At 37.7% G+C, this 22387-nt stretch overlaps 1 protein-coding gene across 2 annotated transcripts; it reads left to right on the top strand.

Moving 5' to 3' along the window:
* The first annotated feature begins 7583 nt into the window (after window positions 1–7583).
* Window positions 7584–13570, top strand: LOC127123994 (cytochrome c1-2, heme protein, mitochondrial). Of its 2 annotated transcripts, none has more exons than XM_051054126.1 (8): window positions 7584–7746; window positions 9384–9451; window positions 11171–11385; window positions 11958–12237; window positions 12318–12389; window positions 12789–12905; window positions 13019–13084; window positions 13164–13570. In XM_051054126.1, the coding sequence occupies exons 2-8, from the start codon at window positions 9395–9397 to the stop codon at window positions 13278–13280; spliced, it is 924 nt and encodes a 307-aa protein (XP_050910083.1). In that variant the 5' UTR covers window positions 7584–7746; window positions 9384–9394; the 3' UTR covers window positions 13281–13570. The 2 variants fall into 2 exon arrangements, with proteins under 2 accessions (XP_050910083.1, XP_050910084.1); XM_051054127.1 differs by lacking the exon at window positions 7584–7746 and adding an exon at window positions 7815–7833.
* Window positions 13571–22387: the final 8817 nt, after the last annotated feature.

Raw genomic sequence — 22387 nt, 5'->3', positions numbered from 1 at the left:
TCCTTAGTGGGTCATGCTCTGATAGATGTAACATCGGGACGGGATGTTTTACCTTGTTGAATAATTTTACATGTAATGTGTTACATGTTTTGCATGATTGATTTGATTTCTATCCGCTGCGTATTGTGCAAATGCTCTATGTTTTGAATTAATAAAAGAGCATGACAGTTATTTGGTGAATGGTGTGAAATGATTGTGTGACACCCTTAATTGCATAATTACTCTGATTGATATATTGCTATTTTAATTAAATATTTGGGGTATTTTAGAAGGGTGTTACATTAGTGGTATCAGAGCATAGTCGATCGAGTCGAGTCATAATTATTCTGTTTCCCTGTACGGGATAGGTGTTGTGTAACCCTATCAGTACTTATTGTTTTAGCTTATTGGGTTTTTAGAATAGAGATGGCTGGAAGAGGTAGAGACGATGCTGCGATTGCTGAGGCTCTGGGTATGCTAGCTGGAGTACTTGGGGGAAATCCGAATGTTGTGGGAATGGGAGCTGCTCGTCAACTGAGTGAGTTCCAGAAGAACAATCCTCCAATGTTCAAGGGAGCATACGATCCAGATGGCGCTTAGAAGTGGTTAAAGGAGATCGAGAGGATCTTCCAAGTGACTGAGTGTGCCGATAACCAGAAGGTCAGGTTCGGTACGCATATGCTGTCAGAAGAAGCAGATGATTGGTGGGTTGCTACCCGCACTGAGTTGGAATCTGCTGGGAATGCTGAGATCACTTGGGCTGTGTTCAGAGAGAGATTCCTGAGGAAGTATTTTCCAGAGGATGTTAGAGGAAAGAAAGAGATAGAGTTCTTAGAATTGAAGCAGGGCAATCGGTCTGTTACTGAGTATGCTGCTAAGTTCACAGAGCTGTCGAAGTATTACACTCCCTATGATGAGGCTACTGGGGAATTTTCAAAATGTGTGAAGTTTGAGAACGGGTTACGTCCCGAGATCAAGCAGGCTATTGGGTATCAGCGGATTAGAGTGTTTTCTGATTTGGTTGACTGTTGCAGGATTTTTGAACAGGATACCAAGGCCAGAGCGGAAAGCTATCAGCAGAGGGTTGATAGGAAAGGCAAGAATCAGAATGATCGTGGGAAACCGTATGCAGCTGGCAAAGGTTTCCAGCGACAGAGTGGGATGAAGAGGCCTAGTGGGGGAGACTCCAGTGCCCCTGCTAAGTGTTTCAGATGTGGTCAGGTTGGACATCGTATCCATGAGTGTACCAATAATGAGAAGAAGTGTTTCAAGTGTGGAAAAGGTGGTCACTTGGCTGCAGAGTGCCGGTTGAAGACTGTGACTTGTTTCAACTGTGGAGAGGTGGGTCATATCAGTCCACAGTGTCCTAAGCCGAAGAAGGAGAATCAGTCGGGAGGCAAGGTCTTTGCTTTATCGGGTTCTGAGACTTTTGCAGATGATCGTTTAATCCGAGGTACGTGTTATGTTAATGGCTTTCCTCTTGTAGCTATTATTGACACAGGTGCAACTCATTCCTTTATATCTTTGGATTGTGCTGTGAAACTTAAGTTAGAGATATCTGAGATGCATGGAAGTATGGTGATTGATACTCCTGCGAAGGGTTCAGTGACTACTACTTCAGTTTGTTTAAATTGTCCTTTGAGTATTTTTGGTAGAGACTTTGGGATGGACCTAGTGTGTCTTCCACTAGTGCAGATTGATGTTATTTTGGGTATGAACTGGTTGGTGTGTAACCGAGTTTATATCAACTGTTTTGATAAGACTGTGATCTTTCCTGAGATTGAGGAAGGAAAGGATTTGTTTCTATCAGCGAGGCAGGTGAATGAGGCAGTAGCAGATGGGGCAGAGTTGTTTATGCTGTTAGCGACTTTGGAGGCTAAAGATAAACTGGCGATTTGCGATCTAGCCGTGGTGTGTGATTTTCCTGATGTGTTTCCTGAAGAAGTGAATGAATTACCACCAGAGCGTGAAGTTGAGTTCTCGATTGATTTAGTACCTGGTACTAGGCCGATATCGATGGCTCCGTACCGTATGTCTGCTGTTGAGCTAATTGAATTGAAGAGTCAGTTGGAAGATCTGTTGGATAAGAAATTTATTCGTCCGAGTGTGTCACCGTGGGGTGCACCAGTGTTATTGGTTAAGAAGAAGGAAGGTACTATGAGGTTGTGTGTGGACTACAGGCAACTGAATAAAGTGACGATCAAGAATCAGTATCCTTTCCCGAGGATTGATGATTTGATGGATCAGTTGGTTGGTGCGAGTGTGTTCAGCAAAATAGATTTGAGATCGGGTTATCATCAGGTACGTGTGAAAACTGAGGATATTCAGAAGACTGCTTTCAGAACAAGGTATGGACATTATGAGTATTCTGTAATGCCTTTTGGTGTGACTAATGCGCCTGAAGTATTTATGGAGTATATGAATAGGATTTTCCATCCGTACCTAGATCAGTTTGTTGTGGTGTTTATTGACGATATTTTGGTGTATTCGAAATCTGAAGAAGAGCATGCTGAGCATTTGAGAGTGGTTTTAGGAGTTCTACGAGAAAAGAAGTTATTTGCTAAACTGTCTAAGTGTGAATTTTGGTTAGAAGAGGTTAGTTTTCTTGGTCATGTGATTTCAAGAGATGGTGTTGATGTTGATCCTTCTAAGATAGAAGCGGTATCTAAGTGGGAAGCTCCGAAGTCAGTTTCTGAGATAAGGAGTTTTCTTGGTTTGGCTGGTTATTATAGGAAGTTCATCGAGGGATTTTCTAAGTTGGCGTTACCGTTGACGATGTTGACTAGAAATGGGCAAGCGTTTGTTTGGGACTCAAAGTGTGAAGAAGGTTTCCAAGAGTTAAAGAGAAGGTTGACTACTGCTCCTATTCTGATATTACCGAGTCCATCGGAACCATTTGAGGTTTACTGTGATGCTTCATTGTTGGGTTTGGGTGGTGTTTTGATGCAGAATAAGCAGGTTATAGCTTATGCTTCGAGACAGCTGAGGGTTCATGAGAGGAACTATCCGACACACGATTTAGAGTTGGCAGCTGTGGTATTTGTTCTGAAGTTATGGAGGCATTACTTGTACGGGTCAAGATTTGAGGTTTTCAGTGACCATAAAAGTTTGAAGTATTTGTTTGATCAGAAAGAGCTGAGTATGAGACAGAGGAGATGGTTAGAGTTTCTGAAGGATTATGACTTTGGTTTGAATTACCATCCGGGTAAAGCAAACGTGGTGGCTGATGCATTGAGTCGAAAATCATTGCATATGTCTATGTTAATGGTTAAGGAATTGGACTTAATTGAGCAGTTTAGAGACTTGAGTTTGGTGTGTGAGAGTACTCACAATAGTGTTAAATTGGGAATGTTGAAGTTAACAAGTGGTGTTCTGGATGAGATCAGAGAGGGTCAGAAATCCGATGTGCTTTTGGTTGACAAGTTGACTCTAGTGAATCAAGGTCAAGGTGGTGAATTCAGAGTTGATGAGAATGGTGTTTTGAGATTTGGTAATCGGGTGTGTATTCCGGATGTTACCGAACTTAAGAAGAGTATTCTTGAGGAAGGACATCGTAGTGGCCTGAGTATTCATCCTGGGGCTACGAAGATGTATCATGATTTGAAAAAGTTATTTTGGTGGCCGGGAATGAAAAGAGAAATTGCGAGTTTTGTTTATTCCTGCTTGACTTGTCAGAAGTCAAAGATTGAGCATCAGAAGCCGTCTGGGCTAATGCAACCGTTGGCTATTCCAGAGTGGAAGTGGGATAGTATCAGTATGGATTTTGTTTCTGGTTTACCGAGGACAATTAAGAATTTTGAAGCCATTTGGGTGATTGTTGACAGATTGACAAAATCGGCTCATTTCATTCCGATCAGAATGGATTATCCGTTAGAAAGATTAGCCGAGTTGTATATTGAGAAGATTGTAAGTTTGCATGGTATTCCGTCGAGTATTGTTTCGGACAGAGATCCTAGATTTACATCGAAGTTCTGGGAAGGTTTGCAGAGGGCTTTGGGAACTAAGCTGAGATTGAGTTCTGCATATCATCCGCAGACTGATGGTCAGACTGAGAGGACGATTCAGTCACTAGAGGATCTTTTGAGGGCTTGTGTTTTGGAAAAAGGAGGTGCTTGGGATTGTTATTTATCTTTGATTGAGTTTACCTACAACAATAGTTTTCATTCGAGCATTGGTATGGCACCGTTTGAAGCTTTGTATGGTAGGAGATGTCGGACACCTTTATGTTGGTATGAGTCCGGTGAGAGTGCTGTGGTTGGACCGGAGATTGTTCAACAGACTACGGAAAAGATTAAGATGATTCAGGAGAAGATGAGAATTGCTCAGAGTCGTCAGAAGAGTTATCATGACAAGAGGAGGAAGTCACTTGAGTTCCAAGAGGGAGATCATGTGTTTCTCCGTGTTACTCCGATAACTAGGGTTGGTCGAGCTTTGAAGTCGAAGAAGTTGACACCTCGATTTATTGGTCCTTATCAGATTTTGGAGAGGATATGGGAGGTAGCCTATCGTATCGCTTTACCGCCGTCGCTTGCGAATTTGCATGAGGTTTTTCATGTGTCTCAGTTGAGGAGATACATTTCTGATCCGTCGCATGTGGTCCAAGTAGATGATGTACAGGTGAGAGATAACCTGACTGTTGAAACATCACCTATGAGGATCGAGGATCGAGAGTTGAAGCAGTTGCGGGGTAAAGAGATTGCCTTGGTGAAGGTAGCTTGGGGAGGACCAGCAGGTGGCAATGTGACTTGGGAACTGGAGAGTCAGATGAAGGAGTCTTATCCGGAGTTATTCGCTTGAGGTATGTTTTCGAGGACGAAAACTCTTTTAGTGGGGGAGAGTTGTAACACCCCGATAAAAATAAGATAATTATTTAATTTAAGTTAATATTATATTTATTAATTTAATTAAATAATTGGAATTTTTGGATTATTATTATTATTATTATTGGAATAATAATTATTGGAAAATATATAAGTTGGAAATAAGGAAAAAGAGTTCCATTTTGGTAAAAAGAGTTTTCACGTGAAAACAGAGAAGCGGCTCAAAAAGAGGAAAAGGGCGAAGAGACAGAGCAAGAGGAAGAAGGTTGGAGAAGAGAAGAGCTTGAGGCTAAAGGATTGCCGGATTAACTCAGGTAAGGGGGGTTTATCGTCGTTTAATGGGTATTATGGGTTAACATGTAATGGGTAGTGATGAACCATTGATTTGACCCTAATTGGGATGTTGAATGCTGAAAAATTGTGATGGATAAGTTGTGTTAAACCTGAAATTGAATCTGTAATTGGATGGGTAGTGATTTTCCGAAAACGTAGCTTTTTACGGAATTGGAATCGGAGGTCCGGAAGTCCTCCAACGGCGGAAAATGCGGAGAATTCTGCATTCTGCTTTGTGTTAGCGCAGGAACAACTTTCTGTTTTGCGTTAACCGGTTAACCCAGGGTGTTAACCGGTTAACACTGTTAGGAATTGTGAAATATTGCTGTTTTGCTTGCGTTAACCGGTTAACCCAGGGCGTTAACCGGTTAACACTGTTAAGTTTTGCCAGGAAGCGTGTTTTGGTCTGCGTTAACCGGTTAACCCAGGGCGTTAACCGGTTAACACTGTTGAAAAGTGGGAAAATCGGTATTTAAATGTTGTGTACATATTTGATGGTTGGCCTATATCGGTATGTGATATAGTAGGGATCATTTCCCGTTGTTTTGAGTAGTATAGGTATTAGTAGAAGGTGCTAATACTGTGATTGACTTATTTGACATGACATGATATGATTATGTGATAAATATGCTGATGATGTGTGAAAATATGCATAATATTGTGAATGTATATATTATGCATGTGTTGGTGAATGGACTGTTTTATGGCTTAGAGTGTGAGCATATGTCCATTGTGGATTGTTGTTGATGATGTTGCATTGCTAGGTGAATTAGCATGCATATTGTGGCCTTTATGGTGGTAGCTAATTCCCATGGTGAGGAATTAGTGAGTAAATCATTGTAGATTGTTGTTGATGTTTGCATGCTAGGTGATTAGCGTGCATAGCATAGCCCTTGGGGTGGTAGCTAATTCCCATGGTGAGGAATTAGTGAGTGAGTCACTAGGTCTCAAATGAGTGGGACTAGTGGGCTTGGTAGCCGTATCTGGATTTGATCGGTGAGGTGAACTATATGTTCACGAATAGTCGGTACCGCATGCATGGAGTCTCATTGCATAATGTATGTATTGTGTATAATATGAATGGATGTGTTCCAATATTATACGTGTGTTTTGATGTTTATGTTGAGCATGATTATGATGTTTGAGTGGAGGTTGCCGTTACCGAATGTGTGATATGATTAGGGTGATTAATGTGTTATTTACTTAGCATTACATGATATTTTATAATGCTTATTATATCGATTGAGGAACTCACCCTTACAACTATTTTTCAGGTAACGAGCAGTGATTGAGTAGGAGCTAGTGCTTGGAGTCTAGTGTAGTTCCTTAGTGGGTCATGCTCTGATAGATGTAACATCGGGACGGGATGTTTTACCTTGTTGAATAATTTTACATGTAATGTGTTACATGTTTTGCATGATTGATTTGATTTCTATCCGCTGCGTATTGTGCAAATGCTCTATGTTTTGAATTAATAAAAGAGCATGACAGTTATTTGGTGAATGGTGTGAAATGATTGTGTGACACCCTTAATTGCATAATTACTCTGATTGATATATTGCTATTTTAATTAAATATTTGGGGTATTTTAGAAGGGTGTTACACCACATCTGTACACGGTGCATGCTGCTTCAAGAGACCCACATATGCCAACTCATCAGGAGATATTAAAGGAGGGCAGCCACAATTAGATCATGTTGAGGATGTCTTGCCTAGATGTCGTCACGTTATGAAGATTGCGCAGACAGACATTGATAGAGGTATCTTTTCTGATGGGTCTGATGTGAAGCATGTCATAGATGCCATCATGATGGAGACACAAAGGGCATTGATTTATCAGAGACAACGTCGGAGGACGGGGGAATTGATGACCGAGGAGGTAGATGAGAGGTAGTCAGACATACAAAATAGTATATTAGTATATAACAGTAGTACTACGTACGGTCTGTATTTTATTTTGATACCATGTTATTTTATTAGTCTCAGTTGTATGACATTTTTGACATTTATTGGTTATATTTATATATATATATATATATATATATATATATATATATATATATATATATATATATATATATATATATATATATATATATATATATGACATTTTTGTACCATCTGGATTTATGTACGTTTATTTTTTATTTTTTATTTTTTATTGTATGATATGGTTTAAATTTGCATATAAATACACATAAACATAGCATAATATGAAAAGTTCTACTTTATATCTCTGAAATTTTCGCGAAGATACATCTGTGATCCAATTCACGTGTATAATGACTTCTGAGTATGATATATAATATATTTTAAATTATTATGAATATTCATCTCTGAAATATTTCAACTTTCATTTAAAATTTAGTGCGTCTAAATGCATCTTTGGAATGTGGAGATAATTAAATAATTTCGTGGAGTGGCTAAGAAATATGGTACATTACAAAATTCTTCCTATAAGAAAATCCATGAATAAAGCCCAAAAAGCCCATAGAAACTATCGTGGCTACAGCGAAAGTAGCGTTTGTATCGTTCCTCGTCTCTGTTTCACTGCTTCTCCTTCACCTTCTCTTTATTCTTCATTCGATCTTCAATCCTAATCGCGCTCTCATTTGTAAGTCCCTCTCCGCATTTTCTATTCAGTTTCTCAGAGCGCCTCTCTTTCTCATTCATCGTTTACCTATCACCGTTACTCGGATCTGTAACTCATTTATTTTTTAATTTTTGAATTCTCTGAGTTTTCAATTCCAATTGCACTTGATTACACATTGATTTGTTAGGTTATGAGACTGCTTCATTTCCAGTTTATGTAACCATTTCTCGGCTTTGATTTTTCTGTGTTGTGTTATAGCATTGTTGGGACTGAAAATTCAATATATCGTGATTGTGATGTGATTGAATTGAGTTAAATTCGAAATTTTTTCCCTCTATAATGAGTGCCTTCAATTCAATTAGTTAATGTGTTGGTTGTAATTTTATGTTATAAATGTTATTTTTTTATCAGTAAATGCTATTCAATTTCACTCATATCATTCTTAGTTTTGTATTTATGAAAAGGGAATGCAGTTCTGTTAGGTGAGGATTAATCGTTTGACAGTTATTTTTTAATAAGGTTACAAAGTGGGCTTATGTGTAATACCACGGGTTCTCGTTGGATGTCGGTGTAAAACCAATTCACACCTATAGTTTATAGGGAATAAGATTTTTTTTTAATGAATTTGTGATAAACTAAACAAAGAGTTTGAAACAGGATTATTTTTTTTGTAATTAGATTAGACTTGTCTCGTAAAGGCAGCAAAATTGTGTAGGGGCATCAAACTTTAGGGGCGTGGGTTCGAGTCCGCGACATCCCAATTATTCATCTTTAAAGGATGGAACTCCAACTACCAGATTACTTGAACAAAAAAAATATTAGACTTATTGGATTTTCACTATGGTTTACATGAATGATATTGGAAGCTAGTATAATAATGAGTGCAATAATCTAGGGTTATTGTAATGAAGTGACAGTTTGAATTTGATGCATTATTTGCAGTTTCTGTGTTTGAAGAGAAATAGTCGTCCAATGATATATATCAGCACGGCGTTTTTAATGATTTGGGCATATGATAGTCTTTTCTTAGCGGGTTTTTTGTTGGATCAAGTAGAACTTTCTTAGTGGGATAAGATACTATCAGACACTTGGATCATTGACATTTAAGGTTACATCATATTTTACATGTGTCGTGGAGTTTTATTTTTTTGTTATGTGTTCTACAAGGAACATGTATGGCGAAAGTGGATCCATGTAGCCGATCTCACTTAGTGTGATAAGGCTTGGTTGTTGTTGTTGTTGTTCTACAAGGAACATGTTGGAGCTCTGTCTGTCTTTATGAAACTCATCCTTTTGTCTATCTTGTTGATCTCTTCCTTATTCTTATTGCCAATATGTGTTACACCAAGGACTTGATTACATTCCTACGTGCAGAATATTAGTGATTTTGTTTGGGAGATCATCTCATCCTAATCTATAATTTTAAATCTGCTAGCATTTCTCCTGCCAAATTTAATTTTAAGGTTCAGTTTTCATTTTTTTTTCATTGCAGAAGCTGCTAATATATATTTTTAATTATTATGGCTATTTGCACCTATTTGATTATGCCATCCTTACAGTTGATTTTATGGTTATGTATGGAACTTTATCGTTGATACTTGGTTGGATTTATTCAGTTACTGATCTATTATTTCTTTTTATATATGAATGGTTGCCAGTGTGGATTGAGATGGCTGGAGGTGTTATTCAGCAGTTATTGAGGAGGAAACTCCAATCTCATTCTCCTGTAAGCATTAGCTCCTCTCTTTGTGATAATTTGTTCTTTTTATGCTTCTTGTTCTTGCAATTTGGGACTTAAAATGATGACCCTTAGACTAAAAGTTAGGCGTTGGGGGAAAAGATGATTTTTTGCTATACAAATTTATAAAAATTTGAGGGAAAGGGTACATTGGTTTATCTGGAAGTTGTTATTGATATACACTTTTAACTTTTTTTTATATCTTCGAGCAATATCTCTTTCTAATTCATCCAATTTATCATTTTCTCCCTCTAAGAGTCTCAAATAGAATAAACTTCAACATAGCACAATGTTTATTAGTGACAAATGGGAATTCGTGATGGCAAGCATCCGCCATAAAAATATGACGGATGTGTTGCAGCCTATGGCAGAAGCATGATGGCTATAATAAAAAAATAATACACATACAAAAAGTATAAAAAATACGGGAAAATAAAATTAATTAACAGCCCATGTCCAGAATAATAAACTAGAAACATGTTGCGATAAATGGTGCTTTAATCAAAAGTTTCACTATGCCATACCACACACCACCATGGCCCCCCATTCAAAATATAAGAGTATGTGAAGTGTGGCGCTTTCATGAACTTGACCTTTAAAATAGTATGAGTATACGTCATACAAAAATAGGGTTAACAGGATGTCTAAATTGTAAATAAAATTTCACAAGCAATAGTTATGTTTTACAGCATGGAATGCTTCTTAGGATATAATGGTGTTCGTCCAGACAGTAGTCCATATCAAAACACAACATTTAGTCCTTATCCTCTCATTTTCAATTATTACTCGGGTAATGCATGTACTCCTTTTGACAACAAATGAAAATAACATAATGGCAGCACTGAAATTGAAAGAACTGAACATAAAAAAAATTTGAGTTTGAAAGAGTCCTGGCGGTAGGAACAGAACTTGGTAGAATTCTCCATCATATTATTCAATATCCTCTTTTTGGTTAACGTCATCACTCCTGCATGATGGGTTGTTGATGCTGGGTTCACTATGGATGCTGGGCTTGCAAAAGAGGTGGTATTGTGTTAGGCAGTTAGTTGACAGTTGAAACTTCATTGAATATTTTATAGCATGGATCAATGATAATATTGTTCTAAAAATGACTAGTTTCTGAACATTCTGTTGTAATTTTTCTTGCCATGTTTATAATTCCCTTTAGCATTATTTGCTACATGTACGTGTCTTTACTACTAGCAGTAAATAATAAGAAAGTACATCATCATTGTAGCAATTAAGATTTTTCAGTTGCAGGAAAATCTTTTAACAGTTCAGGTGGTTTGCTACAGTTCACTGATACTATAAAACTTCTCGTATTATCGGCTGAACAAATGAAATCCCATGTAAAATTGTAAATGCAACTTTCTGATTCAAGTGATGCTCAATCTCCCCGCCATTTAGGGTGTAAAGAATACTTGTCTGAGAAGTACTTCAGATGGATTTGCCCATATCATAGCTTTAAATATTCCCTAATAGGACTCCTGAGGACTTGGCTCTAAGTTGAATTAATGGGAGCTATCTTCTATTACAGGCTTAGGGTCATTGTTTGATATAGGAAAACACCATTCTGAAGACTGGTATGGTGGAAATCATACGTGTAACGTGTTCAAGTCATAAAATTTTGTCGAGTTTATAACAATTTTCCTTCCATGGAACAATCTAATTTTCTTTTGCTAATGGCTTCTAATATGCTTCCTGCAGAATCCTTTGTTTGTGTCATCCATTATCACAAAGAATGATGGTGCTGGTTCTACGAGCAGCAGATCCTTAAAAGCCCTTGCATTAATTGGAGCTGGAGTCTCAGGGTTATTAGGTTTTGCAACAACAGCATCAGCTGATGAATCCGAGCATGGCCTGGCTTCTCCAAGCTATCCATGGCCTCACGAGGGCATCCTCAGTTCATATGACCATGCTTCGTGAGTTTGACCTGTGTTTTTCCTACATTTTTCATTTTCTGATCATGCTTTGTGTATTTGAGCTGAGCTGAGGTTTCCTTATATTATCATATTTTTGTGCTCAACGGTATCATTTTCTAAGTTGGTCACTACGACATGCACTAAACTAGCCTATTTTTCATTTTTAATGTGATTTACAAATTGTTGTGAATTATTGGTATATAATTGGCATTCCTTCATTTATACCACTACTTAATACTATCATTTTTCTCAGTTTAGGGTCAGTCATTCAGTGTTCCTCTGTTACTGTGTTTTGTGGGGGAAATGTGATCTAACACTGTTTAAATCATGTCTGTGTTTTATAGTGATCAATAATATTTATTGTTTTGTCTTAAAAGAATCATATTTATTTTCTGACAGTTTTTTTGCTATTATGTAATAGAAGTATTTCCTCTTTCTTTTGGATTTTTTTTTCGAAGCTAGGATTCATAATACGGTGAATCTGTTTTATGCTCTTACTGCTCCATGCCACCATCACATATTCATAGTACTAATTAAGTTCTTGATGCATTCAACAACTTTTATATGGGCAGGATTCGTCGTGGTCATCAAGTTTATACACAAGTCTGTGCTTCCTGTCATTCTATGTCTTTGATATCATACCGTGATTTGGTTGGTGTTGCTTACACAGAAGGGGAAGTAAAGGCCATGGCTGCTGAGATTGAGGTGGAAGATGGCCCTAATGATGAGGGTGAGATGTTCACACGTCCCGGTAAACTCAGTGATCGCTTTCCTCAGCCATATGCAAATGAATCAGCTGCTAGGTTTGCTAATGGAGGAGCCTATCCTCCAGATCTAAGTCTTGTTACCAAAGTAACATCCCTTTGTCTGCCAGTAACTAAGATTTTCTGTTTTATACATACCAGAAACTTCTTTAACCTTTATATTTTCAGGCTCGTCACAATGGTCAGAACTATGTGTTTGCTCTTCTTACCGGTTATCGTGACCCCCCTGCTGGTGTTGTGGTAAATTTTCTTTGCATTGATTTTACAGCTAAACTCTACTGTTATTAAAGTATTGGCAAAATACTTTCTTTTCTCTCAACTATCCCTTAATTATTGTGTCAGATTGGTCCTTTAACTCTTAAAATATGTCATGTTGGTCTTTTTTGTCTACTTAGCGATGGAAAAATTCAAAAATCGGTCACTAAATTCGTCACTAATTAAATAAAAAGGACCAACAAGACACGTGTTAAGAGTTATGGAACCAATCTGATACGAAGGGTTAAAGTTAAGGGACCAAAAAGATATTTTGCCTAAAGTAATTACATAAATTGTTACATGTTATTAAATTATTTACCAGTGTGACAATACTATGCTTAACGGCATATTTTGTTTATGGCTATCTTCTAACTTATAATGCAGATTAGAGAAGGACTACACTATAACCCTTATTTTCCGGGCGGAGCCATTGCCATGCCTAAAATGCTTAATGATGGTGCTGTTGAATATGAAGATGGTACCCCTGCTACAGAATCTCAGGTACTTTTGTTTGTCGAGTATTTCATTTAATAAATTTTATCATAATTGATTATCAAATGCTATGAACATGAAGAATGAAACAATCTTTTTTCTCCTGGTTTGTGTTGTTGTAGATGGGGAAAGATGTTGTGTCATTTTTGTCTTGGGCAGCAGAACCGGAGATGGAAGAGAGAAAACTGGTTTGTTTCCTATATTATCCTCTTCTAACAAATTCAATGAAAAAAATTGATTTTGTAAAAACATTGCTACTACATGCAGATGGGATTTAAATGGATATTTGTACTATCATTGGCATTACTTCAAGCCGCATATTATCGTCGGCTTCGATGGTCCATTCTGAAGTCTCGCAAGTTGGTTCTTGATGTTGTCAACTAGCTGCTTTCAAATTACATTTTTCATTTTTGGAAAGAAGATAATTATTGCCAATAACTATGTCAAATCTTATCGCGCCAAGTTCGATGAGAGACTAGCCGGAAATCATACCCTATTTTTGTTCGAGATATAGAAATAAAGCTGTTACATGTATGTATGTGAGATACATTTCTTCAATTTTTCTCCTCCTTCCCAGACCTGTGTATTTCTTGCATTACTTTGGATCTTTAAGATATAATTTATTTGTAATTGATAAAAAATAAAAGTTCCAGAATTTTGATTTCATAAGTAAATGTAGAATTGCACCTTTGGAATTTAGTTTTTTTTTAAAGTTTTTCATATGATAAGAAATATTCTCGATAATAGAAAAGAGGAGGGTATTTTGTAAGAGATTGTTTAAAGGATAGGTTGATATTTTTAATGAAGGGCATTTGCATGCATGCAGTTGTTAACTGAGAAATCTGTGTTAACTAAGAAAAAGTTAACTCAAAACTATGTTCTTCATTTTGATTTCTCATATACATACAATGTGATTACAAGTTGTCAAATTGGCTTTCAATTCACTAAATTAGCTAATGTCATATGTACATTTACAATTAATTAATTAATTATTCTAATTAAGAGAATGACTATTATAAATAAATGTGCAATCTCATACAATTTAATTCGTCAAAAATTAGCTAATTATGCTAATTATAAGAATGATTGTTACAAATAAATGTACAATCTCATACAATTTGATTTGTCAATAATTTTGTTGACATCCCCTCAAATTAACAAGTGGAAAATTGTGTCGTGAAGTGTTGGGACATGTGGTAGACTGATGACTCTTCGAGCATGCAATCTGAATGGTACTGGTATTGTCAACATGTATCAAAGTTGGTTGTTGTTGAGAGAATCCAAGCTCGGTAAGAAGATCGTGTAATTGTATTATTTCAAAACAAGCAACAGACATTGTGTAATATTCTGCTTTAGTGGATGACTTTGAGACTGAATTTTATTTTTTACATTTCTATGAAATATGAGCATTTCCTATGAACATTACACTAGCAAGTAGTAAAGCAAGTAGTAGATTTTCTTGTGTCGTGACATTCAACCAAATCCACATCATTATATGCTTGGAGTTTGATTGATGAATCAATAGGAAGAAATAAACCACACTTAAAAAGGGTGTTAAAAGGTATCTAATGATTCATTGTATTGTTGAAAGATGAAAATTTTGTGGAGCTTGCATGAACTTACTAATTATGTACAACACAAGAAATATTTGGGCGAATGATAGTTACATATACGAGACTTCTACCAATTTGCGATATTGAGTGGGATCACTAAGAAGGTCACGTTCATCTCTTTATATTTAACATTAACTTTCATGGGAGTGTCAGCACAAGTTGCATTTGTGAGTCCAGCTAGTTAGACCAAGCCTTGAATATACTTTTGTTGATTTAGAAAAACACCTTTATAATGATAAAACACCTCTAAACCCAAGAAATAAGTGAGATGACCTAACTTTTTCATATGAAAAGTTAAATACCACAAGTGTTTGATTCTAATAACATATTGATCAAAACAGTCATGACAACCGCATAAATAAGAAGCATCATGATGCCTTTAGGAGTCCTTCATGTGATAAGAGATGGATCATACTGACTTTGATTGAATTCAAAACCAAGTAGTGTTGATTGAAACTTTTTAAACCATACTCTTGGTGCTTATTTCAATCAATATAAATACCGTTTTAGTTTGTAAACAATATCAAATGAAGGTGTAGACATGCCATTAGAAAGTTTGATGTAAGATTCCTCTTGAAGATAACTGTAGAGGAATGTGTTTTTGACATCCATTTGATGTAGTGGCCAAGCTTGTTACGCACCAATAGCAAGAATAGTGTGCCTGATTGTCATCTTGGAAATCAAAGCAAATGTCTCATTTTAGTCCATATTATTGCTTATTTTAAAGCATAAATAAATGAGTCCTGTAACGATCTATGAATCCATCCAAATGCAGTTTTATAGAAAACACAAACTTTTTTCCTAAAGGTTTAATAGATAAGGGATATGACATTATATCCCATGTTTGATTTCTTCTAAGGCAAGAATTTTTCGTTTCAATAGCTTTATGCCAACAATCATTCTCCACGGTCTGTTTATAAGATAAAGGAATATAAATAGAAGATAGAAATGTCATGCATTTTGTATACCTATATGAGAGTTTATTATCATGTGAGTTGTATCGTAGAGGAACTGGTTCTAGTGCTTCTTTTATTGGTCCAGTAACCAAGGAATTATCTTGAGGGGACCTATCTGTTGGTTGATTTTGAGGGGCAATACTATGTCTTTTGTAGGTCAAGAGAGGTTTAAAAGCTTGTTGACCTAAGTGAGAGTTAGAAAAAAATGGCAAAACAAAAAAACTGGAGAAGAGACGGGGTTATGATGTGATGCAAAAAAAAAATCTTAGAAAATGACATTTCTAAATGCACGGATCATGCGAAGGTTAGGATCATAACATACAAAGCCTTTTTGGCGAGGATAATATGTGATAAAATCACATTTAATCGATTTTGAAGTGAGCTTGGTGTGTTCTTATGGAGAAAGATGGGCAGAACATACACAACCAAAGATGCAAAAAATGGAGTAATTTGATGAGTGGCTATATAACCAAGTGAAATGGTATTCATCACCTATTGATGGAGATACCATTCTATTTATAAGATGGACAACGGTGGAGAGATCTTCACACAAAAATCGTGAAGGCACATGAGACTCCAATAAAAGGGTGCGAACAACATCGAGCCAATGGCAAGTTTTTCTTTCAGCTACCCCATTTTGTTATGGAGTTAAAAGGCATGAACTTTGAGGTATAATTCCATTGGATTTCAAACAATGTTGAAATGAGTGTGCCATGTCTCCCCCCCCCCCCCCAAATTGTCAAAGGGAGGCATTTTTATTTTTGATGAAAATTAGGTTTGAACATAAGCATGAAAAGGGGTAAAGACTTCATCTTTTGATCGCAGAAAATAGACCAATGTGAAATTACTATAGTCATCAATAAGAGTTTCAAAATATTTGTAATTAGCTTGTTGGAACAAGATTTTTTCATGCCCTTAAAATGTTTTGTTGATAACAAAGTATTTAAAGAATAATAGAGTTTACTAATGGTTATTCTAGTCTGCAGGATCAAAAGACATCAACTTTGATACAAATAAAGTTAATCACCTAGAAGAATCATTAAATAGAAGAAAGGTTATTCATAATCTAAAGAATTAGAACCAAAACCTTCAGACTCTGAAGAGTCAACTCAATTCTTTCAGATGACCAACCTTATTCAATGATCAATAAGGTTCTGAAGACTGGAGCAATTTGAAGCAAGTAGACTCTGTCATAAGGATTGACTCTGCAACTTATGAACAAGCGTCATCAGTAGTTCTAAAGATCCTACTTCAAAGGACTATTGTGTATATAAAGTCAACAACTCTGAAAGTGTTCATCCAGATTAGTTACGATCAAGACTCTGATACAAGGCAAGTTCAAAACTTGTGAACCCAAGACTCTAAAGTCTCATTCTAACCAGATTCTGAAGACATACTTTAACTTCTGATCATGATTTAACTAATTCTATAAAAATCCTATGATTTAGAAATCTAAGTATAATTATAACAATGACTCATATCAAGTGTCATACGGTGAACTGACTTTATGTGTTTTTGCTTTGCAAAGCAAATGTCGCGGTTAGCAAGAGTCGCCACCGACTTTTCTTTTATCCAATAAGGAAAGGCGGAAAAGAACAGGAAAGACCTTGATTAGATTTTGGGTTCGGGAGGTACATTATACAAAGGGAAGGTGTTAGCACCCCTTGTATCCATGGTTATCCATGGGCTCTTAATTGCTTGATCACTTATGTTTGTCTGAAGAAGGTGTATGTGAATTGCAAAAAAAATGTTTTGAAAAGAGAATTTAACTTTGTAATGATTCTTGTACGAATGTATACAAAGTGGTTATCTCGTTTAGTTTTGAAAGTTGTTTAGAAAAATATAACTCGGTAATGATTCTAGTACGAATGTATACCAAGTGGTGATTTCCTAAAAGATGTTTTGAAAGGTGTGGGGTGTGAAAAATATTTTAGGTTGTGAGTAAGCAATTAAGGGTTATACCTACCCGAGGTCTTTATGGGCATTTCCTATCCTTATGAGGGTAAAACTGTCCTTACCATTGAGAAGTAAGTAGTTTTATCCTTTGGATGTAAAAGGGTCATCGTAGGGTCATCGATTGGTCATTGAAGGCAACATTTGTAAGGATACCTTAGCATTCGAAGGGACGATCATCATTTAACCGTAGGCGACACCGAAGGGTCATCGAGGGACAAAATCATATATTCGCAGGCAACATCCGAGGGACTATGATTTATTTTATAGGGACATGATGATTTAATCGAAGGGTCTTTGCTAAGTGTATCCCCACATTCGCGGGACATGACCATAATGCCGTAATATCGTAAGGCAACGAAGAGAGGTCCAAGATCACATATTCAAAGGCAATATTTTACAATCGATTAGGTAGTTGTAATCAATTAGGTAATTAGGTCCATATTAATTAAGTAATTAGGATGAATCTCCACATTAAAATTAATTAAGTAAATAGGATGAATCTCCACATTAAAATCAATTAAGTAGATAGGATGAATCTCCACAAGGGTATCCCACAAATAAAATGGGATACCTAGCAAGCTACTTGTTCCTGGGAATATGTGAACCCTTACAACATTCAGCACACAGGTCAGAATACCAAATAGGGGTGCAATCGAGGATTACACCGCGAAGGAAAACACAGCAGTAGGAATGTCAGGCAAAATAACGCATGACTAACATAGAACGGATCAAATAAGCACAGAACAGAACACCCAAAATATTAGCGACTGTCACGTTCGCCTCTGCCTCGCCTAGCGAAGGCCTAGCGAATACTCGCTACATGCTCGCTTAGCGATGTGCTAGCGAGCGGCTGCGGGTTTTGAATTTCAGAACAGTATGACCTCAGCCTGCTGCACGCCTTATGGCGTCCAATACGCAAATTACATGGTTCAGCATTCACAATATTCAGGCACACTTAAATTCACATGCAAAACCTCAAATATGTTTATGAATTCAATTATAATATCACATGCAACTAAAGCGGTAATAGTAATGCAAACCTGTTTGCAATTGAATTGCAACCTTGAATTGGCAAGTCGGATTGAGTTGGGCGGAGGTGACCTTGATGCGGATGAGCTTCCTTCAGGGTTTCCTTTAGGGTTGCTCTGAATTCTCTTGGTTAGCCTCCAGGGTTTGTTGTGCCTTCTTTCTATCTCCGGTTTTCCTTCCGTTTTCGTTCTCCTTCTTCCTGAATGAAGCTCTGCTATTTATAATACTCTTTTTGTGACCTAATGGGCTCAGAATGAAGCCCAGAATTTTCTGATATCCGCAAGCTTCGCTAGGCGAGCGGTATAGCGAGGGGTTCGCTAGGCGAAGGATTTGCTCGCCTAGCGAGCAAGCCAGTTTGGGCCATTTTCTGGATTTGGCCATCTGTGTGCTGGGCCTTTGTTCTTTTGAGATTAATGCCTTGAAAAATAAGTTGGGGTGCCTTAAAAAATGCCTTGTAATGTTAGCGGGCAAATTTTGGGGTATGACAGCTGCCCCTGTTCAATATTCTTGAACCGAGAGAGTTAGAATGGTATGTACACCATTCGTGGTCTGGAGGTGGAAGATTATTGAACATTAGAATGCCCCAAAAATTTGCACTTGTTAATCAGAAGTTATTCCTGATGGAGATGGGCTTATAGATGCCATCCAGGAAGTTTGATGATGAAAGACCAGAACGGGTCATACACTGCTGGGGATAAAGGATCAGAATGGACCATATGCTAAATCGTATATGAATAGCAAAGTGAGTTACCCCTTAGGCGGGTGACTTCGCCGGGGATGACAGATCAGAATGGATCGTACGCTAGATCGTCTCTGAGTTGCAGAATGAACCGGGCGTTAGGCGGTATCTGACGAAGGTAGAATCAGAATGGATCATACGCTAGATCGTATCTGAGTTGAAGATCCAAATGGGTCGTACGTTAGACCGTATTGGAGTTGCAGAATGAGCCGTACGTTAGGCTGTATCTGAAAAGGGGTCAGAGTGGATCGTACGTTAGATCGCATCTGAGTTGAAGATCCAAATGGGTCGTACGTTAGACCGTATTGGAATTGCAGAATGAGCCGTACGTTAGGCTGTATCTGAAGAAGAAAGTAGTCGTACGCTAGACTACACCTCGGAATGTACCGTACGCTAGGCAGTATCTGAGGGTTTGAATATCCGAATGGGCCGTACGTTAGACCGTATTGGAGTTGCAGAATGAGCCGTACGTTAGGCTGTATCTGAAGAAGAAAGTAGTCGTACGCTAGACTACACCTCGGAATGTACCGTACGCTAGGCAGTATCTGAGGATTTGAAGGTCCAAATGGGTCGTACGCTAGACCGTATTGGGGTAGTTGAAGGTCAGAATGGATCGTACGTTAGATCGTATCTGAGTTGAAGGAGTCATATATTGAGCTGAGTCAGAATGAACCGTACGCTAGGCTATATCTGATAGTATTTGTATATGTTGTATTTGCAATGGATATCTGGGATGGGCTTAAAGATGCCACCATTAGGAGGATATCCGAGTGTTTGTAGAATGAATGTTCATATGGATTATATCTGAGAGATGTAGTTGAATCCTGAATGTAATTGATAAAGAGGTCCGTCTGAATGGACCTTTGTTTTGACTGTATCAGGAGGATAATTAACCTGAATAACAAAGTTAGTCTCATGCCATGTCATGATGCATGAGATATTTTATGTTTATGAAAATAAATGCGAACAATGTATGCATGCGGATGCTGTGAAATGATGTAATGAATGAATTATGCGTCTGAAAAGTTTTTTTCTGGCGACCCCCTGGGGAAAATAAATCCCCATCTTCTGGTTGGAGATACTTGTATTGATGACCCCTTCTCATCTAGGGATACTCAATTTCTGTCTGATGGTAGAAATATTTAACAGAAGCCTGACTGGGGGTGGAAGAGATGACCAATTTGTCTAGTAATGCCAATTGCTTTTGGGGAATAACTGGCTTTGCTGGGGAATAGAATTAGCAACGGATTCATTGGAAAGCATGGTTAGACCTTCTCCTCGATCCTGAAGTCTCGTAGTGATTGCTATTTCTATTTTATGCATGCATTTTTGGTACACATCGATCATATTCAAATGCACATATCAATTCAAATTAAATCAATGGATGTTTATGCAAACAAAACAGAAAAAGTAAAACAAAAGCGTCTTTTTGGAAATAAAATTATATTGATTTTGAAAGAGGGCCTATAAACAGGCAATTTGTGTATATGGAGACAGAAATCCTAGTAAGAGGAAATTGTAGAGAACATAAAGAAAAGCTATGAAGGAAAAGCCCTGTTGCTTTTAATTCTACAACTGTCATTATGTCTTCAAGCGTCTCATCTCCTGCTGTCGGATAGAAGTGATTGGCTTGTTCAGTCCCTTGAACTTGGATGAAGTTGTCTGAGAACGGGACATAGTCACACGCTTTTAATCCCTAATTTTTGCCTGGACCGCCTTTTCAGGTTTTCAGTCCACCAGGATACCCTTTTTTGCCCAAGCCGCCTTTTCAGGTTTTCGACTTGCCGGGTGTACATTTCTACATGTTTATCCCTAATTTTTGCCCGAACCCTTTTGGTTCGCCGGGATGCCCTTACTTTTGCCTAGGTACGTCGACCTAGCGGGTCTCTTTTATGCGTAGTACTTTTTGACTATGTCTGCGTTCACGGGATGTGGGAAGTCTTCGCCGTCCATCGTAGCAAGTATCATGGCTCCACCAGAGAATACCTTCTTAACTACAAATGGCCCTTCGTATGTGGGAGTCCATTCTCCCCTGGGGTCACTTTGTGGTAGAATGATACGCTTTATCACCAATTCGCCGATTTGATACACCTGTCTCTTGATCCTTTTGTTAAATGCCTGGGTCATGCGCTTCTGATATATCTGCCCATGACAAACAACCACGAGTCTCTTTTCATCAATCAAATTTATCTGATCGAGTCGAGTCTGAATCCATTCATCCTCATCTAAGCTTGCCTCTTTCATGATTCTTAGAGAGGGAATCTGAACTTCTACTGGTAAAACGGCTTCCATTCCATAGACTAAAGAGAAGGGAGTTGCCCCTGTCGAAGTGCATACTGAAGTGCGATAACCATGAAGAGCAAATGGTAACATCTCATGCCAGTCTTTGTACGTTACTGTCATCTTTTGTATGATCTTCTTGATATTCTTATTAGCAGCCTCCACGACGCCGTTCATCTTTGGCCGGTACGGAGAAGAGTTATGGTGTTTTATCTTGAATTGCATGCAGAGTTCAGTAATCATCTTGTTGTTCAAATTAGTGCCATTATCAGTGATAACTCTTTCAGGGACGCCATATCGGCAAATAAGACTATTCTTGATGAACCGTGCCACCACATTCTTGGTAACAGAAGCAAATGAGGCTGCCTCTACCCACTTTGTAAAGTAATCAATCGCAACAAGAATGAAGCGATGTCCGTTAGAAGTAGTAGGTTTAATCTCCCCAATCATATCAATGCCCCACATTGCAAAGGGCCAAGGGGCTGTCAACACGTTTAAAGGAGCAGGAGGCACATGTACTTTATCCGCATAGATCTGGCACTTGTGACAAGTTCTGGAGTGATGGTGGCAATCAGCTTCCATGGTAGACCAATAATACCCTGATCTCAGAATCTTCTTGGCCATTGTATGTCCACTAGAGTGAGTCCCAAAAATACCGTCATGCATGTCTTCCATAATCTTTTCTACTTCCTTTTTATCCATACAACGAAGCAAAGTCGAATCATGATTACGTTTGTATAATATTCCATTACTCAAAAAGAATTTAGCGGAGAACTTCCTCAGGAATTTTCTGTCATTGATGGACGCCCCTTCAGGGTATTCCCGAGCTTCTAAATATCTTTTTACTTCGTGGAACCAAGGTTTCTCTTCTACTTCATCAGCGTTAAGTTCATAATAATATGCTGGTTCATCTAGTCG

Source organism: Lathyrus oleraceus, chromosome 1, assembly GCF_024323335.1.
Source record: "Lathyrus oleraceus cultivar Zhongwan6 chromosome 1, CAAS_Psat_ZW6_1.0, whole genome shotgun sequence".
In the NCBI taxonomy this organism is placed as follows: Eukaryota; Viridiplantae; Streptophyta; class Magnoliopsida; order Fabales; family Fabaceae; genus Lathyrus; species Lathyrus oleraceus.
This window is presented reverse-complemented; position numbering and strand designations above follow the sequence as displayed.